The sequence below is a fragment of the Ammospiza caudacuta genome, chromosome 8 (genome assembly GCF_027887145.1).
Source record: "Ammospiza caudacuta isolate bAmmCau1 chromosome 8, bAmmCau1.pri, whole genome shotgun sequence".
NCBI lineage: Eukaryota > Metazoa > Chordata > Aves > Passeriformes > Passerellidae > Ammospiza > Ammospiza caudacuta.
Window position 1 is genome coordinate 26,579,422 of NC_080600.1, and position 14,257 is coordinate 26,593,678.

The 14,257-nt window shown below is 40.1% G+C and overlaps 1 protein-coding gene across 1 annotated transcript in view; it reads left to right on the plus strand.

Annotated features, from left to right (window-relative positions):
• Window positions 1-4,274: 4,274 nt before the first annotated feature.
• FIGN (fidgetin, microtubule severing factor) overlaps window positions 4,275-14,257 on the plus strand; it is a 96,664-nt gene continuing 86,681 nt past the window's right edge. Inside the window, exon 1 of the mRNA XM_058809850.1 lies at window positions 4,275-4,469. Within this exon, the coding sequence (XP_058665833.1) occupies window positions 4,275-4,469 (195 nt within the window). The remainder of the gene's footprint in view (window positions 4,470-14,257) is intronic.

Sequence of the window (14,257 nt, forward strand, 5' to 3'; positions counted from 1 at the left end):
TCTGGGAATGAGGCATCCACAGCTTTTCTTGGTGATCCATTCCAGTGCCTATTTCTTCACAGCAAAATACTTCTTCCTAATATCTAATCTGAGAATACCCCCTTTTAGTTTGAGAGATCAAGTGATGTTTTGTTTTGTACCTAAACCAGCAGGCTGTGTGCTAAGGGGTCCAGGAAGTCTTTATGCATTTCTGGCTTAGTCACGGACCTAAGGCTTGGAAGTGTTTGAAGTGAAACTGTGCAGATCAGCAGCATGGCTAGAAGGGATTTCATCCTTTGCAATCTCCTGGGAAGAACCTAGAAGTAATACATTTGGAATGTATTACCTCTGTGTTTTACCATTATCCCATTTTTTGCTATGGAACTTCTATAGGGTGTTAGTTCATCTAAATGTTAGATGTTAGCATGCAAAAAAGAGAAAATTACTTCTGATCTATATTTAGAAATACTTTAGGGTCTACACAGGTTTCATTGCCTCTTGGAATCTGAGCTCCAGCTAGCTCAGGCAGGCATTAAACTCAAGCTGACACACAAGACTGTTGTCTGAAAAGGCAGAAGTGAACCTTGAGTTGCAGAGACTGGGGTTCAGTATGATGACCACTCCAGTCAGAGAGAGAAAGGAGGCCCAGGAGGGGCTATCCTGCCACACAAATTCTGGAAAAGTCCCAACATGGGGGACATGGAGGCACCTCAGCTGCTCAGTGGGAATCCAGGTGGTATAAACATCTGATTTGAGTTGCCTGAGCTCTTAAACAGATTGTGCTCCTCACAAAGGAATAAATTAATACATGCAGCCATCAGTGACCAAAATTCCAAAAAAGAGCCCTTGCAGCCTGTTTATTGCAGCACATCCTAGTATGCAATGACAGCTGTGGCTGCCCCACATGAGGTCTGAGAGTGGGAGACTAGGAAGGATTCCCCAGCACAGAGGGAGAGATACAGGCAGGAGGCCCTGCCCTGGAGGTCTCCACTTCCAGGGAGGTCTGAACTTCCAGCACACAAGGAGGGTACAGGTGCTGCCAATTTTCAGCATTAAAAGAACCCAGACATTGTCTGCCATTTTGAAAACTTGCTTTAATTTACAAATAAAATCAATATAATTAGTTTAAATTCACTAAAGAATATATCACTGAACACTGTTGTTTTTGTTATAATTCTTAAAAGCCTTTACTAGACCTATTGAGTGGAAACTACAAAGTTCACATGTATCACATCAACATCCCATAGGAACATAATTAGATGGTTTTATTCTTTGTTTTCTGTGATTTTTGTTTTGTTTCCACAATTCGCTTGGTTTAAATGTTATTAATCTAGATTTGCTGAAAAGGTCTGTGAACCTTTCAGAGGATCTGGTCCGAGTTCAGAGTTTGTAACAAAACCTGAAACCAGGCAAGTTTTATGTGGTTTTGAATTTCATTGTAAACATTTCACCTAGATGTTGAAATAGGCTCCAAGAAACATTCCCAGTTGCAAAGTCTATGAGAATTTCCCATTCAGAAGGATCAGGACTGGTGTCATTTTAAACAAACAGTGGAATTTATCCATGTACAGAGGAGCCCAACAAGGTCTTCACTTCATCCTAATTCACACCTCAAAATAAGAACTTAATATAGTATATGTCTTATGTTGACCTTCTGCACAGAGATGAATGTCAGCCCATACAAACATATGCTGCATGCCCATTGTTTCAATTTGTGCTATTTTAATGTGGCAGGAGAAGCCTGAAGGAAAAAAAAAAGGTAAAAAATTGAAAACAACAAAGATTGTTAAATACATTCTTTATTGGTTAAAAAGTTTAAAAAGCACTTGTGTTTATCGACTAATGCCTTATGGTAATTGCAAGTTGTTGTTTTCCTATGGACACAAGTCACAGAGCTCTGTAACAGAGCAAGAACCTCATCTTTCTCTTGAGAGAAAAATGCATAGCACCATGAAAAAACAATAGGAAAAGAATCTAGATGCATAAAGTAGTAAAGACAAAAAAATATTTTTTATGGCAGAGGCAATATGCTGTGCTGCAGATTTCAGCATCAGAGACTTCTAGATGTAACTTGTGTAGGTGGTTCAAATTAGGGAATACCAGAGGCTACTGATGTGTTGCCTGCATTTGGAGCAGTTGTCTGCTTGCCAAGGTGGCTGTTTAATACCCACAAGCTCTTGTAGAAGGGACAATGAGCAGCTGTGGGCACAGGCAATGGGCTGACCCAGGCTCTGGGCCCGTTGCTCAGAGCCACCCGATGCTGAGGGCAGGGAAAAGGCGTCAGAAGAGCATGGTGCAGACCGGGCCACAGCGGGGGCTGTGGCTGGGTGTTGCCTGCTGGCTGCTCTGGACAGCTGTCTAAAGCTATTTCAATAGACTCCTGTTGCTATAGCTATGTTGCCAGTTCTAAAAATAGCTCTCTACATCCCAAAATTCAGTCTAACCATGTTTTCCTGTGTATGTTTTGTTACACCTGGGACATACTGGGAAGCAAAAGCAGTATCTGCTCCAAACCAGCTCCTTGTTTCAGGACACTTTTGTTATTCCACTGGCAGTGCTTTCCTCGTGTAGAAGTAACTAGAGTTATCCCCAGCTGTCCCAAGTGAGCCAGGAACACCTTCCATATTCATAATAAGCAGAAGTCTGTGTTTTTGCTCTTTTTATTTCCAATCTTTAGGCATAGTTTTTTCACACAGGCTGGCTACGGCTTTCCAAAAGTGTGAAAGGTGCCTATTTTCACCAGCAGGTAAAAATCATTTTGGATTAACTAAATCACTGCATGGACAACATCAACCAGACAGGCCTTCCTGTTCTTTCTTTTCCTTCTCCATTACCCGGGTAGGATAGGGACTGGCTGACGGCTCACAGCAGCTTCTGCTGGCAACTAGTTCAGAGTTTTATTTAGGCCTACTATATTACTGCAAAGGGAAACAGACGGGAAACGAGCCTATTCCCACTCCTCCAGATGCTAATCCCCTGGGACTGGTCTCCTCTGCCTCCTCCAGCGCCTTAACTGCCTCTTACATCTTCCATTTTTACTAAGAAAATCTAATCAGTCTCCTCTATATGCAGGACGGCCAGACAACCCTCCGAAGTCATCCTTAACTCCACAGCAGGACAAGGAAGAGAGGAAGTGAAACCATTCCAGGACTCTGAACCAAAGCCCAGGAACAGCATCCGGACAGCGCGGCTTCTTCCCCGTTAGAAGGTAAAAATGCTCTGCTAGTCCCATCAGATGCAAGCCCAGGAACGTGGATCTGTCTCGTGGGAAGCTCTCCTCACTCCCCTTTCCCCAGCTGCGGTGACAGGGCAGCGGGCGCGCAGCTGTGTGCGGGATGGAGCGGGATGGAGCGGGGTGCTGGGGAGCCCCGGCGCACGGGGAGCCCCGTGTGCGAGAGGCAGGGCCCGCTCTGTGCCTGCCGCCCGGCCACCGCACGCCCTCCCTGCCAGCGTGAGGCATTCGTAAAGCCCGTTTAACAGCCCCCCCGGGGAATCCCTCTGATGCAAGGGGAGTCCCCGGCAGCTGTGGGCCGGGGTAGCTGAGCTGGCTCCCTGCCATCCCCCGCCGAGCCGGGCTGGGAAGTGCGGGGAGAGGGAGGTGTGGCTGCCGGGGCCCCTCAGCCATTGCCGGCTACCGGGATTGCCTCTCCGCGGCTGCTAGCAGCCGGGCTCCGGCGGGCAGCGGCCGGGGCTCGCCGGGAGCAGCGCGGGGCCGGGGCACGGCTGCGCGGCCCCGCCGCTGCCGCTCGGGCCGGGACGGCACTTCCACTCCGGCCATTTTCCTCGGGCGGCAGGCGGTGGCGACCGGCGAGCCCCGACGCCGCCCGCCCGCCCGGGGACGCGACGCAGGAGCTGCCGGCCAGGGCAGCCGCGCAGGCCGCTGCCGGTCGAGCCGGGACACCCCACCGGCCCCAGGCGGGCAGACGCGGGGCGGCCGCGGCGAAGCGGAGGTGGCCGCAGCCGGGGGCAATCTCCGCCGCCGGAGCCCGCCCGCCTGCCCCGCGGCCGCGGGCTACCGCTAGGCCCCGGCCCCGCCGAGGGGAGCCCCGCCGCTGCCGCCGCGGAGGGAGCCCGCTGCCCGCTGCCCCCGTCCCGCCGCCCCGGGGAGAGGGAGCGGAGCCGCGGCGCGGACACCCCGCCGGCCCCCGCGGGAAGCGGCGGCCCCGGCGCGCAGGACCGCGGAGCGCCCCCGCCCCCCGCGCCGCTCCCCCTTTGAAAACTGATCTTTGGCTCTTCGCGTGAAAGTGATTTGAATTTGGCTCGGCGGCGCTCTGCGCAGGCGTCCAGCTGCTGGCATGCTGGCTCCTTGCAAAGCAGCTGTTTTGGGTTTGAAATTCCAACATGGCAGAGGCTGCAGTCAGTCTTCCCTTCAAAAACTTGGAATGATTTCAAATCATAGGCACCTTCACTTAACCCGAGCCCCCATTCATCAGCAAACACATCGGATCGATGCTACTCTAACCTATCGGGTTCTTGTACCAAATCTCCAGGTAAGAGGATCTTTTTTTTTTCCCTCCCCCCCCCCCCCCCAGTCTCCCTACCATCGTTTTAAATTTTATTAAATCTTAAAGATCTCCGACACAGCCGCGTATTAATTGCCTGTTCGTGCCCTAAATATTTTGCCTAATTTGCGGTCGTTTTCTGATACTAAGTACTCCGGTCTGCTTGCCTGATCGTAGTCTGGAAAGTACAGATATACAATCGCTGTGCATGGTTTTTCCTCCTTGATCATTGCCAACAATAGTAGGCAGATTAAGAGTTCGCGATTGCAAGCTCCCTCCCCACCTCCTCCTCCTCCTCTTAATTGGATTTATTTTTAAGTTGCTTTGAAAATAATAAACTGCAGGTAACGCGGGTCTGGACATTGAGGCAACTAACTTCTGACCAAATAAGTGCAAATAAGAATCTCGCAGAACAAAAGTTAGGTTTAAATTGCTGTGTCTTGGCTGGGGTGGGGGGGTGGGGGCACGAATATGTCAGAGGAGCTGTTGCAGTAAAATGTAAGCACATCATCTTGGAGGGGGTACAGCGTGGTGGGCGTATTGTTGGCTCAGGAGGGAGAGAAAGATGTATAATTTAATGGTATATACAATCCACTGATCCTATTACTATCCTCCCTGGAGCTCTTGTTAGTTTCAATGGGAGTGAGTGAAATTGACATGGACTTGCATTCCTGGTCATGTGCTTTTTTTCCCCCTTTCTTTCTTCTCTTGTGATCTGAGATCCCCTTTTTGTTGATGTTGCTTTCCCACTTAATTATATGCATGTAGGTTAAATGAATACCTGACGAAAGGGCCCACGTTTCAAGGCAGTGACATTTGATAGCTGAGAGGAAAAGTGGCTTTAATGAAAAGCAACCTTTGGAATTCCTGCTTGTGAAAAATCCAATTCAGCTTTTTGTGCTGCCCGCAAGAAATGATCAGTAGCACCAGTGTTTATGGTATGTCCGTTTTGGGATCTACTTCCTTTGCATCTAAATAGCAAAGACAAATTTAAATAGCATGATAACGCACCGAGGACTCTGCATGCAAATATTTTGTAAGAAATACCTAATGTTTAGTAGTATATTTTCTTGTGTATATATAAGCATTTTTTTCTCCTCCTATCATTTGTTTATCGTTTGTGCTTCGATTATGGCATTAGTTTTGTCCATTGTATTGATCTCAGTTGTAAAACCTGAAGTTGCATGTTACCAGCAGTGCACTATACACACCACTGAACTCCAATGGTATGTAAATAAGTAAAACTCGGCGAGTGGAGAGGGCAAAAACGTGTAGCAGTGAATATATACACCTACACATCTATGTGCTCGTGCATACATGCCTAAAATGCATCTTTTACTTTTGCAAACGAATATTTTTTAGTAGTTGTTTAAACTCCAGCTGCTTTTCCCTCTCTTACTTTCAGTGTAATCAGCTGCTAGAGATTCTAACTGATGTGGGGTGAGGGAATGTTTTGCATGTAAACAAACAAAATTACTGTTGTGGCCGAATGCTTAATACGATTTAATAAGGAGTATTTTGTGCTCAGTTTACAAGTGTCTGGTTCACACTGCTCTGCTCTCAGTGCTTAACAGAATGAAATAATCAGGTGCTGAAACTGGCTCTGTTTTAATGGTCACTCTCCAGACCCCCGTGCTGCCCCTTCCTCCAAAAAAGTCAGATAAAATGGAGCATAGGGAATTTCAATAGAGCTCCTTGTGGTTCAGTAGATGCGCCTCTAGGTATGCAGTTGAGGCTAAGGAAGTAACAACAAAAGTGACTATTAGTCTGTTTTGTGCTACCAAAAAGGGGGTATGTTCACTTTTAATTGTGTGTGATAGTAACGAATAAGGATGGAGAGAGACCCTAGGAGAGAGAGAGAGTGTGCATGTGTGTGTGTGTGTTTGGGATAAGGGGAGGTCTGCCGTGTGTGGCTGATGATCTCTCGTAATAACATATCTGAATGCAAGAAAGAAATTGAGAGACAGTTGCACAATGTACACTCCTATTTTGGTGTTGTAGGTGACTGTATTGCTAAACATATCCCAGGTGATATATGATGGAAATGATCTGATTGCATTTTGCATTTAGAACTTGTTGACTTTGGAACGATCAATAAGGCAACTGTTTATTTTAGATGCACATAATTTGCTCTGAGAAATGTTTTAAGGAGAAGAGCAAGCAAGCGAGAGCGGAGCTTTTTTTTTTTTTTTTTTTTTTTTTTTTTTTTTTTTTTTTTTTTTTTTCCTAGAGCTGTTGGAGCAAATGTGATTGCCAGATGGGAGATTTCCCTCTGTGATGTTAAAGCTGTAATATATATTCAGAGCAGATTGGACTGCTGCTTGTGATGAGGAGGATATTACATTTATAAATTTTAAATCGGGAATCGGACAGTACGCTGAGAGCTGAAATTGGATGGTGTGGATGGTTTGGACTGTTAAATGCAATTCCCAGATAATAATAATAATTATAGTAGCAGTAATATATGTATGTATAATAAACATGATACTATTAGGCAGCTATATATATTCTATGGTGCTTAAGTATATATTTTCAATATGAGTTCTCTCTTTTCTTGCTTCCCTTAAAATGTTAAGGATTGAGGATGATTGGGAGGGGGTGTTTAAGAGCCCACTGTTAGGAGAAATCACATATAATCAGGTTCCTGTTTGAGGAAAAGTTTTGCTAAAATTCTTTCTGCAAATTCATCTCTTTTGGAGTTTTTGTTTTGCCCGTGCATGTGGCCTGACAGTGCCACAGTCCTGAAAGACTGGGAAGTGGGAACTAGTCACACTCGAGCAGCTCTGCTGTTGCAAATTAAAAGTGTGTTGTGGTCAGGAAATGAAAGCTACAATGTCTCTTTTGAACAAGTCGTTTATCAAGAGAAACATCTATCAAGCAGTGACTTGTCACATTGATCCTCTAAAAGTTAGGTCCGAAGTGGAAGCTGCTTTGATGTTTTTGATGCCAAATTTATAAAATTGAGAAAGCTGGAGAGAGTAGGACTGATTTGCACTTAAAAATTGCTCTGCTCTGGGCGTGACAAAATCATCAAGTATCTCTGATATAAGAGCTGGTAAACTAAGGAGGTATTGGATCTTCTACCTTGATTTTATTTTCACATGGAAACTTTAGCTTTGCCACACAGGCAATTTCTTTTCAGGCTTCTAAAGATCCTGTCTGTATGACTCTCTGCATTATTTCGTCGGGGATATTTTCTTGCTTAGGAATACATCTGTTGCTTCCAAATGGAACCTTTTTTTGTTGTCTTTCTGATGGTATTTATAGAGTTCTGCTTGAGAAGGCAATTTTTTTCCTCTCCTCTCAGTCTTGTTTCGTCTTCTTCTATTTGTAATCTCAGTTTCCACCTCTCATCCCTGTGAAGCAAAGTTTCTTTTACTGCCAAAGTAATGTTTATAGCAAGTAAGGTGCATTTAAAGGTATTTGTTAGCACAATTTAAAACATGTTAAGAGTACTGCTAAGTGTCTCTTCCCCTTCTGATTTTCTTTTTCCATCCATTTTTAGCACATAAACCATGCGTTCATTCTCAACAGGAGCAGTGTATTTCAAATTGAATGTAAAGTTGAGATTTCAAGTAAAAAAAAAAAAAGACCAAAACAAAGTCTAAAACTGATGTTTTATCTTTCTCTATTTTTAACCATCTAAATTGTGTAGCAACTTCACTAAAAAGTTTTTCATTTTGCATAAAGTTTGTGTTTGGATTATAAAGGAATCCCTTTGAAACAAGGGTTTGGTGTTTGGTTGTTGGGTTTCTGTTTTCTTCTCTGTGCTTTTTATTTTTTTGGCTAGGGTATGAGTGAAATCTTCCTTAAAGCAGGATGCTTTGACTTCTTTTCTTCAGTGTCGTAAATGAGATAACACTGCTTATGAATACTTGATAGAGACCCATTTGAAAATAGGCAGCAAACAGCAGCGTGGTGGGAGTTTTGGTGAGTGTTATAGTTGCTAATTAATCATGTTTGAAATGAAGGAATCATAGCATGGTAATAAAGGCTCATTGTTGTTTGATGTTTGTAACAGGATGTGACTCCTACATGAATCTGGTGGGTTTGGAGGTTTTGTTGTTATTTCCTCCCGTCATATTAAGATACCTTCACTATTAGCTCGAATTGTTTTTGTTTATTGAACATTGTGAAAGTACAGGAATGTTGCTTATTGTATCAGCATTTTAAAAATATTAAGGTCGTATTGTTATTGATATTTGCATCATACAGTTAATGGGAAAAAATGACTAGTCTTATGTCATTAGCTGTTCTTTAAGCTTTTTTATAGTTAAGCCTAGCCAAACACTTTTTGTGGTTTATTTTCTTGAAATAAGCCCTACTACTTTTATTTCTTATAATTAAAAAATGGTACTTGATGAACTTTTGTGCCCTACTTGCTTATGTGTATATAGTAAGGGATGGCAACTAAAAATATATTCCAGAATAGTTTGTATACTAACCCTTTAAAAATTGATCTTCAGAATACTTGGAGGGTGTTTTTGTTTTCTTAGTTTTGTTTCTATTACGCCTCTTATTAGATGTGTTGTCTTTGGGCTTTATTTTTCACCTGTCTATTAATAACTGCTATATACAATGGAGAGAGAATCACTTTCAAAATACAAAGCTTTAGTTTAAAAATTTAATAAGGCTATTTTATGCTGCATGAACTAGGTTTGGAATCTGCTGTTGTTTAGATGCTCAGTTTCTTTTTAAAATATAACTCCTAGAGGAGAATTATTCTGTATGGTTCCTGTCAATAAGTTTATTCAATGAATGCATACATGAAGCACTGAATATGATGACTTATCTTTCTGTAGTCCTAATAATCAATTAATAGGCTTATCTGCTTGTTAGGAGTGGGTTTAATGGTACAAAATCAGCATGAGATCTGTCTATATGAAACACTTGTATGTTGTTTATGACAGACTGAGTTTTGATCTTGCATCCCCAGATCTAATAATAGAAATATTTGGCTCTTTGCCCTCAATCAATATATCCATTAACAGAAAAAATTTCACACAATACTTTCATAAAGTGCTAGATGTATTGATACTAAGTTGATAAATTTAATTACTGGGGTTTTACATTGATTCATTGATCTTATGATTGGAGGAAATTGTTCTGCAGACATTTCTAAAGTATTGAGGAATATCGTATGTCCATAAAGCTTGATTAATTGATAAATCAGCACTTTTTTTCCTCCTCAGTTATTGATAAGACATAAAAATAAGTGTAAAAATAATTTGGAATAAGCTAATTAGAAATTCTCATGTGTTAGTAACAGAGCAGATAAGAAGCAGTACTATGGAGGTGAAAAAAATGAAGTTTGAAGTGGAATTGTGCCTATTGGGCCCAATCCTTAAGTGGTGTAAAAAATATTTAGCTTTGAAAAGATAAAATAATGTACAGTTCCCAGAATCTGGACCATGGTGGCTTTTTTGTTTGTTTTGGTTGTGGTGTCTTTTTTTTTTTTTTTTTTCCAGTACTATTCTTTGACTCATTGGAAGCTGTTTTAAATTAGATATTATGGATGTATGGAATTTTAGATAAGCATCTGATCCGAAATGAATAGTATAGCTATAAAAGCAATTTGAAGAGCGGTAAATTCAGGATTGCGTATCCCTGATATTGTTGCAGAGTATTAAAATCTTGCTGCTAGAGATGCTATCCTCTAAGTGAAAACTTATCTTCCTTATGGGAAAGATGACTTCAGGGAACTCTCAGCTGGGAAAAGGCCCAGAGGTTTGTTTTTTTTTTTTTTTTTTTTTGGGTTTGTTTTTTTTTTTTTTTTTTTTTTTTTTGTTGTTGCTAAAATAATAATTAAAAAAAATTCCAATACATAGAATTAGTTACAGGAATATTTTCCAGGTGAAAAAAAATTTTACGGGAGTACTTGGCTCCATTTCGGTGAGGTATGTGACCTTTTCACCCTATGTCAATGATATTTTTATAGAGTGTGTGAGAAATGTGCATATAAAGAAAATTCCTTAAGATCATTCAGTTTTTTATTTTTTCTAAAATAAACAAAAGAAAAAAAAAAGAAAAAGAAAAAAAAATTCTCTCAATCAAAACAACATATAGATCTCCCTTAATGAAACTAATGAAACAGTATTCCTTTAAAGGATGGTAGCTAATAGAGAGAAACAGAGACAACCACTTGCCAGATGTTACTGTAGGTTCAACAAATACAGTCTTACCCTTCAAGGAGCAGGGAATCCTGCACTGGAGGTGTAATGGAGGTCAAAGGAAACCTAAGTCTTTCAGACCTTAATAATTCTACCTGCCATCCCCTCAATTGGCATGTTAAAGAAAATGCATATATATATATTATGTTTCTTGGAAGATAATTTGTATTTGCAGCAATCTACTAAACACAAGTGGACTTCACTACTGTTGCTTCTAAATACCTGTTGGGGTTGGCCCTGCTGTGTGACAAGTGAGTGAAAATGGAAGGAAAAATAGCTGGTCAGTCTTGGTTACCAAAATCTTGAGAAACTGGGGAGAGATTGGGCTTTGACGGCTCAGTTTGAGAATGGGATGAATACAAAAATGTGTAATCTGCAGAAAGCACCACTGATTAAGGGCATACGGAGATGTCTGCAGTGATGAAAACGTTGAGTCTCTGCTTTCGTTTTGCCGAGCTCTGTTGCTATGAGGTATCGGCACACACAGAATGTTAATAACAGTATTGTGTGTCTGTTCCGATAGTGCGTGGAGTGGTACCTGTCAAACATATCATAACATTCAACTATCTCTTTAATCATATAAGCAACACTCCTTACTACAAAAGCTATTGTATTTGTACAATAGAAAGAACAGCCATACATTATTTGAATAATGGACTAAAACTTTGTTCTTTAAACCATTTTTTCTGCAGAGGGGACAAAGTTTCATGTATCTTGGCTGTAATTAAAAATAATGCAGCTACAGTTGACTGTCATGCCACTGGCTAATTTTAATTTTTTTTTTTCTATAATAGTCTATTAAGTGTGTAGTCTGATATGCCATGAAATACTGAAATAGCAATTGCCAGTCATTATTTAACTGCAACTGAGAAACTCTTTTCTCAGTTCTTTTATAATGTAGCTACTGCTAGCATATTGTTAGTTAAATTTCAAATAGCCTGAAAGGTATGTGGACAAAATGCTGAGATTATTTTGATATGATTATAAATTTTGGTGATGTAAGTACGTTTTTTTTCCAGATTCCTTGAAATCATGTATTACCCGGACTTTCTGTAGTCTGTTTTTAACCCTTCTGTATTCTACTTTTAATCTGTTCTGTACTCTTTGTTAAAGCATGTGGGTCATCTTCTATAGATGAATTGCTCAATGTATGAAGATGTATGCCACAGTTTATTTTGTGTGATATTTTAGAATGTATGCATGTGTCACGCTGGTTATAGATTGGTGATGATAACTTTGTTTGAGTAATATGTATCTTACATGCATTAATACTTTAGCAGCAAGACCATACTGTGGTCAAACTTCATGAACTGATAGCGGTCTCACATCTAATTAAGCAGGATCTGAATGAATGATTTTCTGATACAGGTCAAAATTGAACTTTTTGTTTCTCTTCTTCAGTGTGATAAAATGCTTAAGGGACACATGAAGGCATGTTTGCGTAACTCCTACTAATCTGGAGGGAATTTGTAAATGAATATTGAGAGGAGATGGGAGAAAGGACTGAACCTGGTGGGTCACAGGTGTTTGCAGCAGGAATGTATCTGCATGCTTTCATTTAAGATGTTTTGGGGTTTTTTTACCTGATTTAGAATAACAGCTGCTTGCCTTTTAATATGTTAGAAATAACATCTGTATTTTCATTTGTCTCCTCCATTCTAGCATAGAAGCAAGTCATTAATTAAAAAGCATTTATACAGTGAGCTTGAATTATCACTTAATAAAACTTAAATCCTATAGTGTTGCAAAGATATTCCTAGACAGTACAACTGATTTTGTGTGCTTGTCTGCTGGTGAGGGCAAGAGCCAAAAATTACTTTATATTGCTGAACGACAGCAGAGGGTGGATGGGAATGATCAAATGATATGCAGAAATTATGAATCCATGACAATAGTATCAATATTGACGTTTAAAATATTAAGAACTGATAGGCCTACTGTACAAACTGCTGTGATAGCTGTGCTTTTAGGTGAAAGTAGCTATTTATATGCCTTATGGCTCAGTGTGGTGATGTTGAAAGTATGAGCCTACTCATCACAGATTCTGAGAAAGTGCAGGTTAACATCCTCTGTGTTCTTTAGAGTTGTCTGATTACTTCAGCCTCCTGTGTTGACACAGAGAAAGAAACAGCTAGATTCTATGCTGGAAGAATAAGGTTTGCAAGCACCGACTGATATTAGGTATCCCATTGTGATACCTAAACCAAATTTTAAAAAATCAAGCATCCTTTTCAAGTTAAACTTGAGAAACAGAGAAAGGAACAGCAAAGATGTTTCTGAACACATTTGAAGGAGCACCATTTACTTTCAAAAGAGATCTTTCCCATCACTTGTGGATAGCTCCACCATGAAGAGCAATATCAAAAGATCTCAGAAAAGTAACTATTCTTTTATGTCTTTGGGAACTCAGATGCTTACAAGATTGTTTCTGAGAAAGAAAAGAATTGATCCTATTTTCAGTCCCTTGTTGTTGGCATTTGTGGACCACATGACTAGATACAGTATTGTAGAAATACACTCTTAGTATGTGGGTATAATTCTGTTTCCCCTTGCAGCTCTAAAATAACAGTGCAATGTGGCTATATGAAAAGTCGGTTTGGACAACATTTTTATTAATTTTTTTTGCATTAAATGAAATTGTTTTATTTAATATACATATAGAGTTTGCTGAAAATATTTAAGCATAGTAGATAGGTCATCTGCATGATAAAAGTAGAGAAATTAAAATAGTCTGTGTTTTTTATAAAAATATAGACTTAAAGTCACCTGTGATAATTTGCGAACTATCTCCATTCAGTCAGAGAACTGTTGGGTTTAAACATCATCAATTTAAACCATAAACATTCTGTTATTTTTAATATGGAAGAAGACTATAAATTTGTTAGCTCTTCAAATAAATGAACATTTGATTTAGAAAATTAAGAGGTTTTGTGTTTACTGATGTTAGGTCTTTATATCATAAGGCTTTATATTAACTTCATAACTATAGTGGTACTGTATTGAGCGTACAATAAATAAGCAGATATTTAATTTTAAAGATAATAATTTTTCATGTGTTCATAGAATTTCTGATAATTTTTTATTTCTTGCTCTTTGCCTTCAATAAAAGCAGTAATAGATATATTTTGGAAACTGTTCATGCTGCAATTAACCTTTCTTAATCATTGATTTTCATTTTATTCTTTGGCTTTCATTCATTGTATTACATACTCCTGTCCTGTGTAGGCATTCTTTATACCACAAAACTGATTTATTTTTCCACTTACACTTTAAAAACTTTAGTGGTAACATGAACTGTGATAGGTAACTATGGTCATCGTATCAAGCAATGTTATTCAGATTAATGCCAGTAAACCCAATGTAATGAGGGGTATGAGGCACTTGTCATTATTCAGCCCCTAGCATTTGTCAGTGTGGCAGTCATATCAAAGGCACACCTTAATATGCGGAGAACATATTTGTTGAAACACATGGTTCAATAAATATCAGAAGCCTTTGTTTTTTAAAGTTAGATGTAGGTAAAATACATCTCACTATGAGCTGTAGGTAAAATATATCTCATAGTGTGCTTATAGAGACTGTGAATAAACAGTGCCTTAATGCATG